The sequence below is a fragment of the Bufo gargarizans genome, chromosome 8 (genome assembly GCF_014858855.1).
Source record: "Bufo gargarizans isolate SCDJY-AF-19 chromosome 8, ASM1485885v1, whole genome shotgun sequence".
Lineage (NCBI taxonomy): Eukaryota > Metazoa > Chordata > Amphibia > Anura > Bufonidae > Bufo > Bufo gargarizans.
This window is the reverse complement of record NC_058087.1, coordinates 3,804,011-3,823,578: the sequence shown is the minus strand read 5'-3', so window position 1 is coordinate 3,823,578 and position 19,568 is coordinate 3,804,011. Positions and strand designations below refer to the sequence as shown.

Here is a 19,568-nt window from a genome sequence, read left to right as displayed (position 1 = left end):
GCATTATGTATTCTTATGACTCTGCGTTGTGCCATTCCTTTATTATTCCTGCTAGAAGTTATTTATTAATGATTAGCAGTTTGCAATGAAGATACAGCTGGGTGTTACAGTCTGACACTACCCAATCAGTTCTGCCAGTGTCAGACTGTGCAAGGGCACACCCCCAGCTGGTAACACCCAGCTGGACCTTCATTGCAGACTGCTAGTCATTCATTCAAAAATTCAGTAATAAGAATAGATGCTTCATAATTCTTATTTTAAGGCTACATGCACACGACCGTATGTGTTTTGCGGTCCGCAAATTGCGGATCCGCAAAAAAAACGGATGATGTTACGAATGGCATCCGTTTTTTTTGCGGATCCGTTTTTTTTGCAGATCCATTGTAATAATGCCTATCCTTGTCCGCAAACTAGAAAAAAATTGGACATGCACTATTTTTTTAGCGGAGCAACGGAACGGACATACTGATGCGGACAGCACACGGTGTGCTGTCCGTGTTTTTTGCGGACCCATTGAAATGAATGGGTCTGCATCCTATCCGCAAAAAAAAACGATCGGACACTGAAACAAAATACGGTCGTGTGCATGTAGCCTAAAGGGGATGCAAGTAGTGGCTAAAACAAACATGTCAGGAGAGAGGTCCTTGGTACGGTCTCCTGCACACGACCATATCCGTTTTTATCTGCCAAATATGGATGCTGTCTGTGTGCTTTTTGCACAAAAAAGCCTATTCTTGTCTGCAAAATGGATAAGAACAGGACAGGTTCTGTAATTTGCGGCCCGGCTGCACAGATTTGAGAAGCACATGGATGACATCTGTGTTCTGTTTGTTTTTTTTATTTTTGCGGATCCATGGAAATGATTGGGTCTGTGTGCAGTCCATTGAAAATGCGGATCAGACACGGACCAAAAATATTGTTGTGTGCATGAGCCCTAAGTGAGGTGCTGAAAACAATAGTGACGGCTCATCTCCTTCCTCCATTGACAGAACACAGGTGCCGGCTATGACTCCGAGGGGAGCAGATGTGAGGAAGCTGATTTCCTGTGTCCTGGGATTTGTAAAGGATGCAATTTCTGTAATTTCTGCAAAGTCTATAATTCGTAAAGGACAATTCCTTTAAACCTGCATTAAACAACTGAGTCCGATGGGTAGCGAATGGTCAGATATTCTGGATTTTAGGTCATAGGAAAGTATCTAAAATATACTTTTAGGGTGTATTCACACAGTGCAGAAAAAAAAGTGTTTTTTTTTTTTGCTATGATATTCAGGGGTTAAAAAAAACAACAAGGTCACAATTCAGGACTATAGAAAAAAGAAGCCGTCGAATGTAGGCCAGATGGACAGTCTTATAACGTGCAATGGCCATATAGAGACCTAGGGAAATGTCATAGCACACATATATATATATACCTGTCAGGAGTGCAGCCCAGACATGGTGTGAACAGAGACTGAGACTTTTCGGGTTTATATATATATGGAGCCAGATTCTGCTGATTTACGTGCAAATTGTTGGAAGAATTGAGGCAAAAAAACACAAAATGGCCGCCCTGTGTGAAAACCAAAGCAAACTGCATCATAGGGGATGAGGAGAATAAAATCCATGTCTTTGGTGGACGCATGTGGGACTGGCTGACATATAACTAATATAACTGATGTATACAGTGGCGTAACTACCGGGGAAGCAGGGGAAGCGGCTGCTTCGGGGCCCGGGCTGCCAAGGGGGCCCGGCGCCCCAAGCAGCGTGTGTGACAGTTTATTTTGAAGTTAGATAAATATCGTGTTCAGGGCCCCTTCACAGCCGCTAGAGTGATCTAATTTTACTGTCTGCTAAAAGTCTCCTGGTCTGGGATTCGAACCCACAACCTCCAATCTATAAGTGAATCAGTGGCAAAGCATTTACCCTCACAGCCATAAAGGCTGCATTACAACTGACTGTAAAAAAAAAAAAAATACATCTATACACATGACAGCTGCCCAAACACACCTAGCACTGCTATATCTGTATATGACAGCTGTCCCTGCACATTCAGCTCTGCTACATGTCTATATATGAACAGCTGCCATGTGTATAGATGTACACTTAGCCAGCTATAACAGTAGAAGTCTCATATTTTTTCACTCAGCCTCAAGGCAGCTCTTATGGTCTAGTGGATAGCTGCTCTGCCTCTGAAGCAGAAGGTCCTGGGTTCGAATCCCAGCAGACTCTTTTCTCAAATACAAGCACTGACTCCATATAAGGGCATACAGGGCGGGACAGAATACAAGGCGGGACACAGGAAGAGGCTGCATCGCATCGCTGACATGGAGGTAAGTAGAAGTGTTTATTATTTTTTTTTAATACCCGACTGTTACTGCCATGGGGGAGCGGAAGGCACCTGATACTGGCACATGGGGGGAGGGGGGTTGGCACCTGATACTGGCACCTGGGGGGGGGGGGGGTTGGCACCTGATACTGGCACATGGGAGTGGGGTTGGCACCTGATACTGGCATGGGGGGGGGAGGGAGAGAGGCACCTGATACTGGCATTGGGGGGGGGGGGGGAGGGAGAGAGGCACTTGATACTGGCACTTTTTTTGTGGTGGTGGTGGGGGGGGGGGGGAGATGGCACTATGATACTGGGACATAGGGGGGGGGGGGGGGGAGGCACCTGATACTGGCACCTGGAGGGGAGAGGGGGGGTTGGCACTTGATACTGGCACATGGGGGGGGGGGCACCTGATACTGGCACATAGGGAGGGGGGAGGGAGAGAGGCACTTGATATTGGCACTTTTTAGTGGGGGGGGGGGGGAGATGGCACTATGATACTGGGACATGGGGAGGAGAGAGGCACTTGATACTGGCACATGGGGGGTGGGAAGGAGAGAGGCACTTGATACTGGCACATGGGGGGAGATGGCACTATGATACTGGGACATGTGGGGGGGGAGAGGCACTTGATACTGGCACATGATAGGGGCACTTACTGGCACATTATTGGGGGGCATTATGGGGGACACTAGGCCGGCAGCCTATCAGAGGCCGGACACTGAGCGGCATCTACTGGGGCACTATATATGGGGCATTTTATACTGGTACATTTTGGGGGGGCACTAGCAGGAAGGGGGGAGAGGAGCACTATGGGGGAAGTTACTGGGGGCACTATATAGGGGTATTTTATACTGGCACATTTTTTGGGGCACTATGGGGACATTAGCTCAACTGGGGGCATTACAAGGGGGTATTTTTTGCACTGTCACATTATAAGGAGAATTATTACTACTGGGGGGGGGGGGGGCATTATGGTGGGTTTTATTACTGCCCCATGGTATGACCCCCTAGTAGCGGCACCGGCCTCTCCCTGCTCTGCTATCCCTCTGCCCCTTCTCCAAATCCTTATTATAAAATCTTTCTCATTAGGATAAAACACAACATCAGCTCCGCCGAGCCCCCGGCCAAAGTGTGGAAGTGGTGTCCGAGATCCCCAAGGACCAAGCCAAGTAATTGTAAGTGTTCATGTGGAGTATGTTTATGTTATACACATATAGCCTACACTGTGCCACACAATATACAGTATACCGCTACACTGTGCCCCACAATATACAGTATACCTCTATACTGTGCCTCACAATGTACAGTATACCGCTACACTGTGCCCCACAATATACAGTATACCGCTACACTGTGCCACACAATATACAGTATACCTCTACACTGTGCCTCACAATATACCGCTACACTGTGCCACACAATATACAGTATACCGCTACACTGTGCCTCACAATATACCTCAACACTGTGCCACACAATATACAGTATACCGCTACACTGTGCCTCACAATATACCTCTACACTGTGCCACACAATATACAGTATACCGCTACACTGTGCCACACAATATACAGTATACCTATATACTGTGCCACACAATATACAGTATACCGCTACACTGTGCCACACAATATACAGTATACCTCTATACTGTGCCACACAATATACAGTATACCGCTACACTGTGCCACACAATATACAGTATACCGCTACACTGTGCCACACAATATATAGTATACCTCTACACTGTGCCACACAATATACAGTATACCGCTACACTGTGCCAAAGGAGTGGGGTTTACACAGGAGGAGGGAGGTGCGAAGCGCGCTGAGGGGGGCCCTTACAAATATTTGCTGTGGGGCCCAGTCACTTCTAGTTACGCCCCTGGATGTATATTATGGTGCCCTGACTCTCCCACAATTGCAGATGTCACAGGAAAGAAGGATTGGGCATGTTTAATTTCTATGCCTGATCCTTAGTTCTCAAGGAATATGTCCCCACAGGAGTCTGGCAGCAGATAGCTCCTCTTCCCCCTTGAGAACACATCCATGCTCTGCTTAGCTGAGTGTGCATGTGTATGGGGGTTTTGTAAGGAATAGTTGCCGTCTGAATGAGCAATCGGACGACCACTAGAGTGTCAGCCTTTAGGGTCTGTTCACACATTGGGGGAGATATATCAACTGGCTTAGTTGCTTAGTTGCCCCTAGCAGCCAATCAGATTCCACCGTTAATTTTCCAAAGGAGCTGTGAAAAATGAAAGGTAGAATCTGATTGGCTGCTATGGGCAACTAAGCAAATTTTTACTGCTTTTAGCTGCTTTAGGAATTGAAAGGTGGAATCTGATTGGTTGCTATGGGCAACTAAGCCAATTTTTCTTTGCACCAGTTTTAATAAATCTCCCCCACTGTGTTATGTGCAACAAAAAAAACGCAATATGACTGGTACATGTGAATACACCCCAAGGGGAGTCACATTGTTACCCCCTCAGAATCTAATTAGAAAACATCTATAAGGCCTCCTGCACATGAACGTGTGGTGCCCTTTGCCGTATTGCGAAGATACGGAAGATACGGAATGGTGCGGAACAGAAGCACAGAACGGAAACCCACGGAAGCACTACGGAGATGCTTCTGTGGGGTTTCGTCCCGTACTTCCGTTCCCGCAAAAAGATAGAATATGTCCTATCTTTTTGCGGAACAGGCGGATCGCTGACCCTTTAAATTGAATGGGTTCGCGATCCGCTGCGGCTGCCCCACGGTCGGTGTTCGTGTAATTTGCGGGCCGCAGAACGTCCACGTGCAATGAGCAGGACACTGGTACGGTGGCCAAATATGCAGTGGGTCAAGATAGATGTATCTAAGTCTATGAGTTGTTTGTGACGCCAATTGCAGCTTGCGCAGGTACTGTTGCAGGGCCCTTTAAGAAGGAATAACTCACGTACCAGGTGGGGATAGTGTCTCTGTGTAATGTCAACGGTGTCACCTACCTGGGTACGGCTGGACTCCTGGATCCTGGATCACTTGCAATAAAATGAGTGTTGTTAGTAGGAGTAATTGAGGAACCTTGGTAGCAGTAAATGAGATCCAGACTTGAAATATAATTCAACTTGTCTTTACTGGATGGCAGCATAAATCCATACGAGTAACAGCAGTAGTCTAGGGTCCAGGGCTTTTTTTCTGGCGGAACGCCCCGGAACGGCGTTCCGCCACCTATTTTCTGCCGACTCGCCCCGCCCCCCTTTAGTTACTGTGCCGAGCCGGCCCGCTGCTTACTTGCAGCCTCCGGCACCTCCGGCTCTCCACTGGCTCAGGCCCGCCCAGCTCCCGTCCACCACTGACAGCGGCGGAGCGAGTGAGAGAGCTGTCTGCGGCCCCAGATCCGGGACCCCCCGCCTCTGGCTCCACTGACAGGCCCGCCCAGCAGGCAGGGCGGCTGCTGGAGGTACGAGCAGGAGTCAGGGGGCAGAGCGGCACCAGGCAGGAAAAGGGTACAAAAGGAAAAAAAAAGGTAATTTTTCATTTATTTCATTTTTAAATTAAAAAATAAAGATTGAATTGGCCAATTAGGGGAACAGGAACAGGGAAGGAAGGGGCCAGGCCAGGCTGCGCTGCCCATGTGTGGACTAGGGCGGCGGCGGCTGCGGGCACTGGCAGCCTGGCTGTCACGACCATCACTGGCAATGGCATGGTGGCACTAGGCAAGGCAGGCAGTGGCACTGGCACACTACTTGGGGTGGCAGGCCCCCCTTGTGCCACTGCCTGCCTTGCCTGTCAGTGCCCTAATCCACACATGGCCTTTTGGAAAGTATTCAAATTTTTTTGCACATTTTACTGCATTGCTTTTTATTTAATTCCATACATTTACTTTTATAGCCCCCCCCCCCCAATATTACTTGCATCCCTGTTCTCTAAAGGGGCGGTTTTAGGGGGCGGTCCTAGGGGTGGGTAGGGGCATGGCCAGGGGAGGGGGGGGGGTGAGTTCCCCCACTTTTTCTCGGAGAAAAAAAAGTCCTATTGGGTCCCAGCAGGTATTGGCAATATGTGGCAGGGATCAATATCTCTTCTGCTTATGATCATATGCCTGGAGAATCTGGCAGGTATCTGTCTTCTACTCTGTCTATCTTCTGCTTGGTATGGGCCTGACTAGCTGAGGAGGAATTTAGCTTCTCCTGGACTCTGGATAAATACTCACAGGACTGCTCGCAGGGAATGGTTCTTCCTGGAGAGCTGTAGTTCTGGAGGTGCTGCTTGCTTGTCCACAGTCGAGGCTGAAGGGCTCGAACTGGGAAGAGTGATCTTTGGCCTCAACCGAGGCACGATCCTGTCTTGGGATCCCTGTTTCTGGGAGCTCCTACCAACACAGCCTACCCCAAACAGGGGTGGCTGGTACACTAACTAGAACTTCCTTTCCTCCCCATGAGGCAGGATGTGGGAACATTCCACACCTCCTCAAAGAGGGGGAGCTAGACTGGAATTAACTATTCCAGTCTAGATATACTAAACTGGCTAAGGTCCTGCTACATACTGCTGCCACCTGCTGGTGCACATGGAAATTACAGCATAATATATATATAAAACAGGCCTAGAAAATACATATAATGGAAAATGCAAGGTTAGGCTACACCAGATGACAATATACATACACCTAACATGATGTAGCGGGGAGAAAGAGTTTGGTAACATACTCCGGGATGTTACACACGGGGCGCACAGGAGGCCTAAGAGGGTTTTGTCTGCACCCTTTTTAAAATGCACTTTATGGGTATTGTGAAGTAAATTAGGTACTATGATCGGGCCCCCTTCAGAGCCGCAGATGGGAGGAGGGTCTAAGTGAAGAGTCCCCACTAAAAAATAAAGGGGGAGATTTATCAAAACTGTTGTAAAGGAAATCTGGGTTAGTTGCCCATAGCAACCAATCAGATTCCACCTTTCATTTTTAAGAGTTCCTTTGGAAAATGAAAGGCGGAATCTGATTGGTTGCAATTTGTTTTCCTTTACAACAGTTTGATAAATCTCCCCCATGGTGCCGGTTTCGATGCTGGTCTCCATTTCTTGGAGCGAGGACTTTGCTGGCCTCAGCTGTTTTTCCCTCATGCTTTTGTGACTGTGTTTGAGCCGGGGCTGGAAAGATTAATGCTGCACAATAGGAATGTACTGGAGCTGGCCGACTCCTTTTTGTTTCATTTATGCTTAATGTGTTATCATTTAATTTTTTTTTCATTTCAGCAATCAAAGCCGTATGTCTACGATAAAGTTTTACCTCCTAACTCAACCCAGGAGCAAGTATATAACGCCTGCGCGAAACAGATTGTCAAAGGTAAGCCCCTGCCATCAAACGCTAAGCTTGTGCTTTAAAGAGGACCTCTCCTGACATGTCTGGTTTAGTCACAACTTGCATCCCCCATGTAATAACGATTCTAGAGCATCTATTCTTATGACTGTATGTCGTGCCATTCCTTTATTATTCCTCCTAGAAGCTATGAATGAGTTACTAACAGGTTGCAACAAAGCTCCAGATGGGCGTTATTGGGCGTGTCCCTGTCCAATCAGGGCTGCCAATGTCAGACTATAGCACAGGTTGCAACAAATGTCCAGATGGGCGTTACTAGTTGGGAGCGTGTCCCTGCACAGTCTGAAGCTATCCAATCAGGGCTGCCAATGTCAGACTATAGCCAGGGGCGTAACTAGAAGTGACTGGGCCCCACAGCAAATATTTGTAAGGGCCCCCCTCAGCGCGCTTCGCACCTCCCTCCTCCTGTGTAAACCCCACTCCTTTGGCACAGTGTAGCGGTATACTGTATATTGTGTGGCACAGTGTAGAGGTATACTATATATTGTGTGGCACAGTGTAGCGGTATACTGTATATTGTGTGGCACAGTGTAGCGGTATACTGTATATTGTGTGGCACAGTATAGAGGTATACTGTATATTGTGTGGCACAGTGTAGCGGTATACTGTATATTGTGTGGCACAGTATATAGGTATACTGTATATTGTGTGGCACAGTGTAGCGGTATACTGTATATTGTGTGGCACAGTGTAGAGGTATATTGTGAGGCACAGTGTAGCGGTATACTGTATATTGTGTGGCACAGTGTTGAGGTATATTGTGAGGCACAGTGTAGCGGTATACTGTATATTGTGTGGCACAGTGTAGCGGTATATTGTGAGGCACAGTGTAGAGGTATACTGTATATTGTGTGGCACAGTGTAGCGGTATACTGTATATTGTGGGGCACAGTGTAGCGGTATACTGTACATTGTGAGGCACAGTATAGAGGTATACTGTATATTGTGGGGCACAGTGTAGCGGTATACTGTATATTGTGTGGCACAGTGTAGGCTATATGTGTATAACATAAACATACTCCACATGAACACTTACAATTACTTGGCTTGGTCCTTGGGGATCTCGGACACCACTTCCACACTTTGGCCGGGGGCTCGGCGGAGCTGATGTTGTGTTTTATCCTAATGAGAAAGATTTTATAATAAGGATTTGGAGAAGGGGCAGAGGGATAGCAGAGCAGGGAGAGGCCGGTGCCGCTACTAGGGGGTCATACCATGGGGCAGTAATAAAACCCACCATAATGCCCCCCCCCCCCCCAGTAGTAATAATTCTCCTTATAATGTGACAGTGCAAAAAATACCCCCTTGTAATGCCCCCAGTTGAGCTAATGTCCCCATAGTGCCCCAAAAAATGTGCCAGTATAAAATACCCCTATATAGTGCCCCCAGTAACTTCCCCCATAGTGCTCCTCTCCCCCCTTCCTGCTAGTGCCCCCCCAAAATGTACCAGTATAAAATGCCCCATATATAGTGCCCCAGTAGATGCCGCTCAGTGTCCGGCCTCTGATAGGCTGCCGGCCTAGTGTCCCCCATAATGCCCCCCAATAATGTGCCAGTAAGTGCCCCTATCATGTGCCAGTATCAAGTGCCTCTCCCCCCCCACATGTCCCAGTATCATAGTGCCATCTCCCCCCATGTGCCAGTATCAAGTGCCTCTCTCCTTCCCACCCCCCATGTGCCAGTATCAAGTGCCCCTCTCCTCCCCATGTCCCAGTATCATAGTGCCATCTCCCCCCCCCCCCACTAAAAAGTGCCAATATCAAGTGCCTCTCTCCCTCCCCCCTCCCTATGTGCCAGTATCAGGTGCCCCCCCCCCATGTGCCAGTATCAAGTGCCAACCCCCCCTCTCCCCTCCAGGTGCCAGTATCAGGTGCCTCCCCCCCCCCCCCCCTATGTCCCAGTATCATAGTGCCATCTCCCCCCCCCCCCACCACCACCACAAAAAAAGTGCCAGTATCAAGTGCCTCTCTCCCTCCCCCCCCCCCCCCAATGCCAGTATCAGGTGCCTCTCTCCCTCCCCCCCCCATGCCAGTATCAGGTGCCAACCCCACTCCCATGTGCCAGTATCAGGTGCCAACCCCCCCCCCCCCCAGGTGCCAGTATCAGGTGCCAACCCCCCTCCCCCCATGTGCCAGTATCAGGTGCCTTCCGCTCCCCCATGGCAGTAACAGTCGGGTATTAAAAAAAAATAATAAACACTTCTACTTACCTCCATGTCAGCGATGCGATGCAGCCTCTTCCTGTGTCCCGCCTTGTATTCTGTCCCGCCCTGTATGCCCTTATATGGAGTCAGTGCTTGTATTTGAGAAAAGAGTCTGCTGGGATTCGAACCCAGGACCTTCTGCTTCAGAGGCAGAGCAGCTATCCACTAGACCATAAGAGCTGCCTTGAGGCTGAGTGAAAAAATATGAGACTTCTACTGTTATAGCTGGCTAAGTGTACATCTTTACACATGGCAGCTGTTCATATATAGACATGTAGCAGAGCTGAATGTGCAGGGACAGCTGTCATATACAGATATAGCAGTGCTAGGTGTGTTTGGGCAGCTGTCATGTGTATAGATGTATTTTTTTTTTTTTTTACAGTCAGTTGTAATGCAGCCTTTATGGCTGTGAGGGTAAATGCTTTGCCACTGATTCACTTATAGATTGGAGGTTGTGGGTTCGAATCCCAGACCAGGAGACTTTTAGCAGACAGTAAAATTAGATCACTCTAGCGGCTGTGAAGGGGCCCTGAACACGATATTTATCTAACTTCAAAATAAACTGTCACACACGCTGCTTGGGGCGCCGGGCCCCCTTGGCAGCCCGGGCCCCGAAGCAGCTGCTTCCCCTGCTTCCCCGGTAGTTACGCCACTGACTATAGCACAGGTTGCAACAAATGTCCAGATGGGCGTTACTAGTTGGGAGCGTGTCCCTGCACAGTCTGACGCTATCCAATCAGGGCTGCCAGTGGCATTCTGTAGCACTGACATATATCCAGGGCCGATTTTAGACAAAATATGGGCAAAATCGAAAGGGGGGCCCCACATATTGTAATATTGTGCTAAAATCACAGTCCGATGTCTGACACCCCCGCCGATCAGCTGTTTGAGGAGACGGCGCGTGCTGTTCACTGCTGCTGTCCCATAGACATACAGCAGCAGAGTAGGAAGAGAGGAGGGAGACGACACGTGCCCACAGCGCATGCTGTCTCCTCAAAGAGCTGATTGTCGGGGGTGCTGGGTGTCAGACCCCCGCCGATCTATTATTGATGACCTATTCTAAGGATAGGTCATTAATATGAAAAAACTCGGAGAACCTCTTGAAGCTACCCCCAATACTGTGCCTGTCCCCCCCCCCCCATGTCCACAAACACTATACTATACACCCCTCATTAGTAATGGTGCCCCCAATAGTGATAACACACGCCAAGATAGCCCCCATTAGTAGCAATGCCCTCCATATTGCGTCAAATAATAATAATGCCCCTACAGTACTTTAGTAGTAATAATATAACCATAATGCTCCCAGTGGCTCTAATGTCCCCCTGTAGAACCCCCCACTAGTTCCAATATATAATGCTTCCCCCCCATAGTGCCAATATTTATATATAATGTTCCACCGTAGTGCCAATATGTATATAATGCTCCTCCATTCCTCCCCAGTAGTGCCAAGTATATATAATGATCTCCTCCCCCCCCCCCCCCCCATCCCTGGTGCCTCCCTCACTCCCGCCCCCCCGCCGCTGTCTGCGATGCAGACCAGTTTTATCTGTGGCTTGTCTTGCTGCGTCCTGATGCATGCGGTCCCAATGACATCACCACTCCTGACATCATCATGCGAGACCCAGAGCAGGAGGTTGCAGTGATGTCATTTCAGCTTCTTGCTCTGTTCTAACACCTCACAGGCTTGAGTAGGAGGCTTGTGAAGTTGGACCTCGATGAGTGCTCCCCCTTTATGGGGAGCGAAGTGGCACCCTAGGCGGATAACTGCTCTCCCCTATCCATCCACATTACTGCAGGAGGTATAACAGGAAAGCATGTCTATATTTTAAAGGGGTTTTCTCATCTCAGACAATGGGGGCATATCGCTAGGATATGCCCCCATTGTCTGATAGGTGCGGGTCCCACTGCTGGAACCCACACCTATATCGAGAACAGGGCCCTGAAAGTGAAGGAGAGCGCACTGCGCATGCACAGCCACCCTCCTTTCATTTCTATGGGGCTGCCAAAATTAGCCGAGCGCTGGCTCAGCTATTGCCATCTCCCCAATAGAAATGAATGGGAGCATGGGCCGCGCATGCGCAGTGCGCTGTCCTTAGCGCTTGGTGGTGAACGGACTCCAGGAAATCTGGGGTCCTCCAGCCACAGCGCTCCCCGCTCCGTTCTCGATATAGGTGCGGGTCCCAGCGGTGGGACCCGCACCTATCAGTCAATGGGGGCATGTCCTAGCGATATGCCCCCATTGTCTAAGATGGGAATACCCCTTTAATATCAGAGCAAATTACAGGGTGACGTATAAGAGGATGGGACTACAACTCCCAGCATGTCCAAGCAGTTATTATGTAATATCAGAGTACATTACAGAAGGAGGTATACAACTCCCAGCATATCCAGGGTGTTGTAATGTACCCTGATATTATATAATAAAGGCCTGGACATGCTGAGAGTTGTAGTCCTCTCCTCTTTTACCTCCTCTTGTAATGTACTCTGATATTACATAATATACTCTTGTAATGTACTCTGATATTACATAACAAGCTGGACATGCTGGGAGTTGTAGTCCTCTCCTCATACCTCCTCTTGTAATGTACTTTGATGTTACATAACATGATGATGAGGTCATCGCAGGTCCTTCATCTCCTCTTCTCTGCTGAGCTCCGCCTCCTGCATCTGACATTATCGCAGGTCCTGTCAGCACTGTGGTAATGATTTCTCTTATATGTGAGGGAGGAGACCGTACTCTGCATTGTAAAGTGCAGCTGTTCAGCTGTCCGCCGGTCTGCTTCCTCGGACGTTCAGCTGAACAGCAGCACTGAAGCAGGGGGCCCCCTAGACAATGGGGGCCCTGGGCAATTGCCAAGTTTGCCCCACCCCCCTGCATATACCGGTCCATTAGACACCAAAGGGACATTACTTTGGCCTCTGTTCGGTTGAATGGGGGCCTATGGGTACGTTTGATGTATAGGCCGAGACCTGACATGGCGCATACGCCAAACGTACGCTGAAAACACAATGGAAATGCATCCTGAACCGCATTTTACAAAGCTGAACTTCTAACAAGTTAGAGAAAAAGAGAGATTCGCTGTAATTAAAGGGCTTCTCTGCTTAAAGGTGGTTGCCTAGCAACCCCCGAGCTTCTCGTCGCAGTTACTATTGATATGGATACTATAGCGCGGCAGTAGTCGGGGGAAGCCTTGTGCAGGATAATTTCCCAGCAGTAAACCGCATCTCTACGTCAGTGTTTATGGCCGGAGTCTTATATTAGCGAAGTGCTTTCAGGGTTGCTAGGCAACAGTCTTTTATGTAGAGACGCCCTGTAAGGCTCCGTTTCTGGTTATTTTGATACAGTTTTTAACCCCTTAAGTAAAGACCAGGCAAATTTTAATTTTTTATTTTATTTATTTTTTTCCTACCTGCCTTCCAAGAGCCTTAACTGTTTTACTTTTCTGGATGAGGGCTTTTTTTTTTTGCAGGACAAGTTGTACATTCTGATCGCTCCATTTAATATTTCATACAATGTATTGGGAAGCTGGAAAAAAATAATTGATAGGGTAGAAGTGGGAAAACAACACAATTCCGCCATTGTTTTATGGGTTTCAAAAGTGAACGTTACCTTTATTTTTCGGGTCAGGGCAGTTACAGGAATACCGATTTTATATAGTTTTTGTTTTAATGATTTTAGGAAAATAAAATATTTTGGAATAAAAAATTATTTGCACTCCTATAACATTATTATATTTACATCTACAGAGCTATATAAGGGATCATTTCTATTAATTTATTTTTTTAGATGTTAAATGCTGAAAGGCTGTGATTTTCATTATTATTTTTTTTCTTATTTTTAGTCCCCATAGGGGACTTGAACATGTTATGGTTAGATCGCTTCTAGAATAGACTGCAGTGGTTTTCAGTCTATACTGTAGTAAAATTGCTGTCTCCCTGTAAAGTAGTGTTGAGCGAATCGAACTTCACAAAAATTTGATTCGCTGCAAAGCAGAATTTCCTCATGCTTCGTGGTAATGAATCAATTTTCCCTAAAATGGCGGTAATAAAAAAAAATTCATACTCGCCTCATCCATTTGCGTCCAAAGTGTCCGCCGCGGCCATCTTGTTTGAAGATCCTGCGTGAAGTCTCGTGCGCGGGGAAATAAGACGTCACCACTCTATCCTGCGTGATCATGTCGTCACGCACCGCACGAGATTTTGCGCTGGATCTTTAATCAAGATGGCCACGGCGGACGCTTCATGATCAAATGGATAATCATGGACTGTTGCTCCACCTGTAGTATATCACAACCCGATTGAGAACCTCACTCAAGCTCCACAGTTAGGCCTCATGCACACGACCGCACTGTTTTTTTGCGATCCGCAAAACACGGAAGCCGCCCGTGTGTCTTCCTCAATTAGCGGAACGGTACAGGCGGCCCATTGTAGAAATGCCTATTCTTGTCCGCAAAACGGACGAGAAAAGGACATGTTATATTTATTTTTTGCGGGACTACGTAACGGAGCAACAGATGCGGACAGCACACGGAGTAAATGGGTCCAGAACAACGGTCGTGTGCATGAGGCCCCACGTCCACATAATCTGCTCAGTCGTATTAGTCTTGTTTAAAAGGGTATTTGTGGAGTATAAATAATACTCGCTCTTTTGAAGCTTCGCTTGTATTTTTTCAATCCTTTTATTTTTCATATAAATAAATCGCTATAATGCACAGTAATCCTGAGAGCGCTGAACTGAACGCATAGCACCCGCACTGGGTCTGGGTACATGAGCATTTATTTATTTTCACGCATCAGTTCTGCGTTGCGTGAAAAACACAGCATGTTCTATATTCTGCGTTTTTCACGCAGCCCTGGCCCCATAGAAGTGAATGGGGCTTCAGTGAAAAACGCATTGCATCGGCAAGCAATTGCCTGTCCCTCATTGGCTGCTATGTTTTGTCTTGAGCGAACTGTAGTAATTAGGAGGGTTTTATCACTGAGCCTCATGCACACGACCGTTGTTTAGGTCCGCATCTGAGCTGCATTTTTTGCGGCTTGGATGCAGACCCATTCACTTCAATGGGGCCGTGTGCTGTCCGCATCCGTTGCTCCGTTCTGTGGCCCCCACATCCGTTGCTCCTATTCTTGTCTGTTTTATGGACAAGAATAGGCATTTCTTTTATGGGCGGCCCGTTCCATTCTGCAAATTGCGGAACGCACATGGGCGGCATCCGTGTTTTCGCAAAAAACAGCAAGGTCGTGTGCATGTAGCCTTATGCTGTATAATCAGGGGCGAGGGGCACGGTGAGAAAGACTAATTGGTGGGGTGACCCCTAGCAATCATACAGGTATCACTTTTAAGTGATGGTGTACATGCGGTAATCTGACCAAGAATGTCACATAACCACTATATGTACATGGTGAGAGTAGTAGTCCCCAGCCTGTGGCCCTCCAGCTGTTGTGGAACTACAATTCTAATTCTAATTAAAATATTAAATAATCCCCACAAATGCCGAGAGTAATGATCCCCAACGAACAACTCCCCAACTGCTCCAGTACTATAAGGTTAGGTTCACATCTGCAGCGAAGTTCCGCCATATGGCGGCCCGTGTCAGCACTCGACGGATCCCATTGACTATAATGTGGTCTGTCAACGCGGATACCGGAATTTTGCTGGAATCTGCAACACAGGCGCCTGCTGAAACCTCCTGTAAACCTACTCCCAGTATGTCCTGTAAGCACTAGACTCTCAAGGAATGCTTGGAGTTGTAGTTCTACCATAGGCGGGAGACGACTGCTTAGTAAGCAGAGATCATCAGGAGGATTATTTGGCGACTATTTGATTCATTACACCGTAATGGGAACAATTTCTGCTGTTTGTATCCTCGAAGGATAGCTCGGCGGTGGCGGCCGTATGACATTGATAAGGACATGTCTGTATATGGGGGGAGGGGATCTTTGTGTTGTCCCAGCTTTTACTTCTCCTCCGTTGTCTCCTAAATCTGCAGTATAATGCGTTTCTCCAGTGCTTGCTCGCTAAATGTGAATTATTTATGTGTACAGCCGCTCTTCCTCTCACTGCTGACAGAGCTGCTGGGGGTTATCCCTTTCCATCATCTCGTAGTCATTTTTTTTTTTACACCACTTTGGAGAAGATAATAGGCCCCTAAACCGTATTTTGTGTAAAATGGTATTTTGTAGGGGTGGAGGAAATTTATGCGCATTTTATTTAGTCTGATGCGGCCATTATTGAACATCACCCATGCTTCCACTCGAGGGAGCGACTTCTGTGGATGCAGAACCTCCGCGTTAAATGCTGCGGGTGGGGGTGGGGGCGTTTCTTGGCTCGTGGATCTGATAGAAGATTTTCCAGTGATTGTTGCACTTGGCTGTAAATCAATAAGCCAGAAACGCAGCTCTTTGTTCCTTGAGATTTTCAGGAGACGTCGATACCAAAGATGGTGACTGGCGGCTGAAAACGTACATAGAGGGTATAGATTTCTGCACCAGTCGGGAAGGAGGGTGGAGGGGGTGACAATGGGAAATGAGGTGGGAATTGTGCTGCACGGTCCAAGCCACGTGGTCGGTGTAAGTGGTAACTCGGCCCTCACTACCCCCAAATAATACCCTAGGGCAGGGATGGCCAACCTGAGGCCCTCCAGCTGTTGCAAAACTACAACTCCCAGCATGCTTACATTGTCTACAGCCATCATTACTTCCCGTACCCGCTTATTATTAAAGGGGTATATACACGTCTCATCCAAGGATGCTTTTTCATTGTATAATTATATCATTATATGCTTTTATATCAATTTGTTACAGATTGCAAGATTTTTGATTGCTGTCACTGAATAGGAACCATTGTCTTTTGCCAGAGCATAAAATTCAGTCTTGGTCGTGTGATGATCACACAGGTCAAACGTCCACGTGATTGCCTGACCAGGACTGACTTTCATCATTCTGAACTTAAAAGGGGTAATCTAATAATTGAGGGGGAAAAAATAAAATCAAACACCATATAGTACACGACAATCTCTTTCTAACAAAGCTAGAACCGTCCCTGTACCTCACACGGATCCGGAGATCTCTCTATTCATTGCTCGAATTGCTCTGCTAGATTAATTTCAAGCTGGCAGCTCAGGGGCATGTCCTTTATGCTGCAGCTGAGGGGGCGGATCTCTTCTCAGGGAAGTGTCCTTTCTGCTGCAGCTGAGGGGGCGTGTCTCTTATCGGGGGGGTGTCCTTTCTGCTGCAGCTGAGGGGGCATGTATCTTCTCAGGGGTGTGTCCTTTCTGCTGCAGCTGAGGGGGCGTGTCTCTTATCAGGGGGGGGGTGTCCTTTCTGCTGCAGCTGAGGGGGCATGTCTCTTCTCAGGGAAGTGTCCTTTCTGCTGCAGCTGAGGGGGCATGTCTCTTCTCAGGGGTGTGTCCTTTCTGCTGCAGCTGAGGGTGCATGTCTCTTCTCAGGGGAGTGTCCTTTTTGCTGCAGCTGAGGGGGCATGTCTCTTCTCAGGGGTGTGTCCTTTCTGCTGCAGCTGAGGGGGCATGTCTCTTCTCAGGGGAGTGTCCTTTCTGCTGCAGCTGAGGGGGCATGTCTCTTCTCAGGGGAGTGTCCTTTTTGCTGCAGCTGAGGGGGCATGTCTCTTCTCAGGGGAGTGTCCTTTTTGCTGCAGCTGAGGGGGCATGTCTCTTCTCAGGGGTGTGTCCTTTCTGCTGCAGCTGAGGGGGCATGTCTCTTCTCAGGGGTGTGTCCTTTCTGCTGCAGCTGAGGGGGCATGTCTCTTCTCAGGGGAGTGTCCTTTTTGCTGCAGCTCTCTCCCTGTAACTGTCACAACTTGTGTGAATAAGATCCAGCACGTCAAGAAGGATCCAATTAAAAATTCTGTCTTAATTATCCCTAGGTTAAAAACTCCAGTTTGAGTCACGTGATAATCTTAACATTTTAGATGTTTTTTAAACAATTATTAATCGGAGCAATAGAAAAATGTCTGGAAAACTGTCACAGGTCCTAGCTGGTGGCAGCTGAATGATGGAACTAAGCACGTGTGACCACCACAACGATGTCACTGAGGTGGACAGAGAAGTAAGGAAAAAACACACCGGCGGCGGTATACAAATATTTTGTTACATCCAATTACAGAAGTATTCAGATCCAGGTACTGGTTTGAAAAATGTAGAATAGTTAACCCTTTAACTAAATCTTCCCAGATGTTGACATTTGCCAGGAATTGATGACTGCCACAAATTATTTTAGAAAATTTTATAACTTTACATTATACAGTGAATAAGCTGTAAAACTAGACATCCCCTTTTAGGATGGTTTCACAAAACGCTTTTTTTTTTTTTTTATAAAGGGAACCTGTCACCGGGATTTTGTGTATAGAGCTGAGGACATGGGTTGCTAGATGGCCGCTAGCACATCCGCAATACCCAGTCCCCATAGCTCTGTGTGCTTTTATTGTGTAAAAAAAACGATTTGATAAATATGCAAATTAACCTGAGATGAGTCAGAGACAGGACTCATCTCAGGTTAATTTGCATATGTATCAAATAGTTATTTTTACACAATAAAAGCACACAGAGCTATGGGGACTGGGTATTGCGGATGTGCTAGCGGCCATCTAGCAACCCATGTCCTCAGCTCTATACACAAAGTCCCGGTGACAGGTTCCCTTTAACTCATTGAAAGCAGTGATGCAGTTTTTAGATCTAGTGGATCCAGCAGGAAGGAGATATGTAAGTTCATTCTTGCTTTTGAATCCACTTCTGGTTTTGACAAATAAAAATGGATGGAGGACTGAAACAAAAACTGTGGTGTTTAAAAAAAAAGCGCTGTGTGAAGCCACTCTTAAAGGGGTTGTGTCATCAGAGAGAACACCATCAGAATGAGGCTCCTAGGGTGACATTCTGGCAACCACAGGTGACCACAGCCAGCCAGGCCTTTTCCCTACAGCGGCCACTGCAGGGGAAATGTAGTATTACATGGTGACCATTCAGATGGATGGTAATACAAGGACGGATGTCTGTTCTGGCTTATAAAGAGGGGTCCTAAGCAGTGGACACACATTAGGATAAGGGATGTCTTTTTGAGACAACAGGGATGTCTGTGTGAGACAGACCCACGCAGGCTCGGAGATCTGGGGCCTACTGCAAAGGATCCTAACAAAGTATTTGAAGGAATTTTAACATAACAGAGAAATGCATCAATCTGTGAAAAGTTTCTTCGTCGATGGATGAATTTTGTATTCCGGAGCCATATTTCCCTGATATGAGACAATGCAGGTAGAAATGTCGAACAACTGATTCCTGTTTCAGCCTCTGTCTCATATGGGTGAGTATGGCTGCAGGATAGAACATTAACCCATAGGAAACACATCAGCATTGAAGCAATTAAGTAATAATCTCACTGGTTTGGTGTCTATTGTTATTCTACAGCAGGCACGCTCAACCTGCGGCCCTCCAGCTGTTGCAAAACTACAACTCCCAGCATGCCCCTACAGCTATCAGCCTACAGCAGGGCATTGTGGGAGTTGTAGTTTTACAACAGCTGGAGAGCCGCAGCTTGAGAATGCCTGTTCTACAGCGTTTCATTGATCCTAATGACAGGCGGAGCTGTGACAACCACTGTAGGTCGTCACCTGTACTTTTTGGTGTTGGCAGGGGAGGACTGAGAACTTAAAGTGGCCCAGAAAAAAATAAAACTTGGCTCCATGCAGTAGG

General features: G+C 47.5%; 1 protein-coding gene across 1 annotated transcript in view; it reads left to right on the top strand.

Annotated features, from left to right (window-relative positions):
* The window catches only part of KIF5C (kinesin family member 5C), an 80,963-nt gene that overhangs the window by 12,537 nt on the left and 48,858 nt on the right, over positions 1–19,568 (top strand). The window contains 1 exon segment of the mRNA XM_044303440.1: positions 7,538–7,628. Within this exon segment, the coding sequence (XP_044159375.1) occupies positions 7,538–7,628 (91 nt within the window).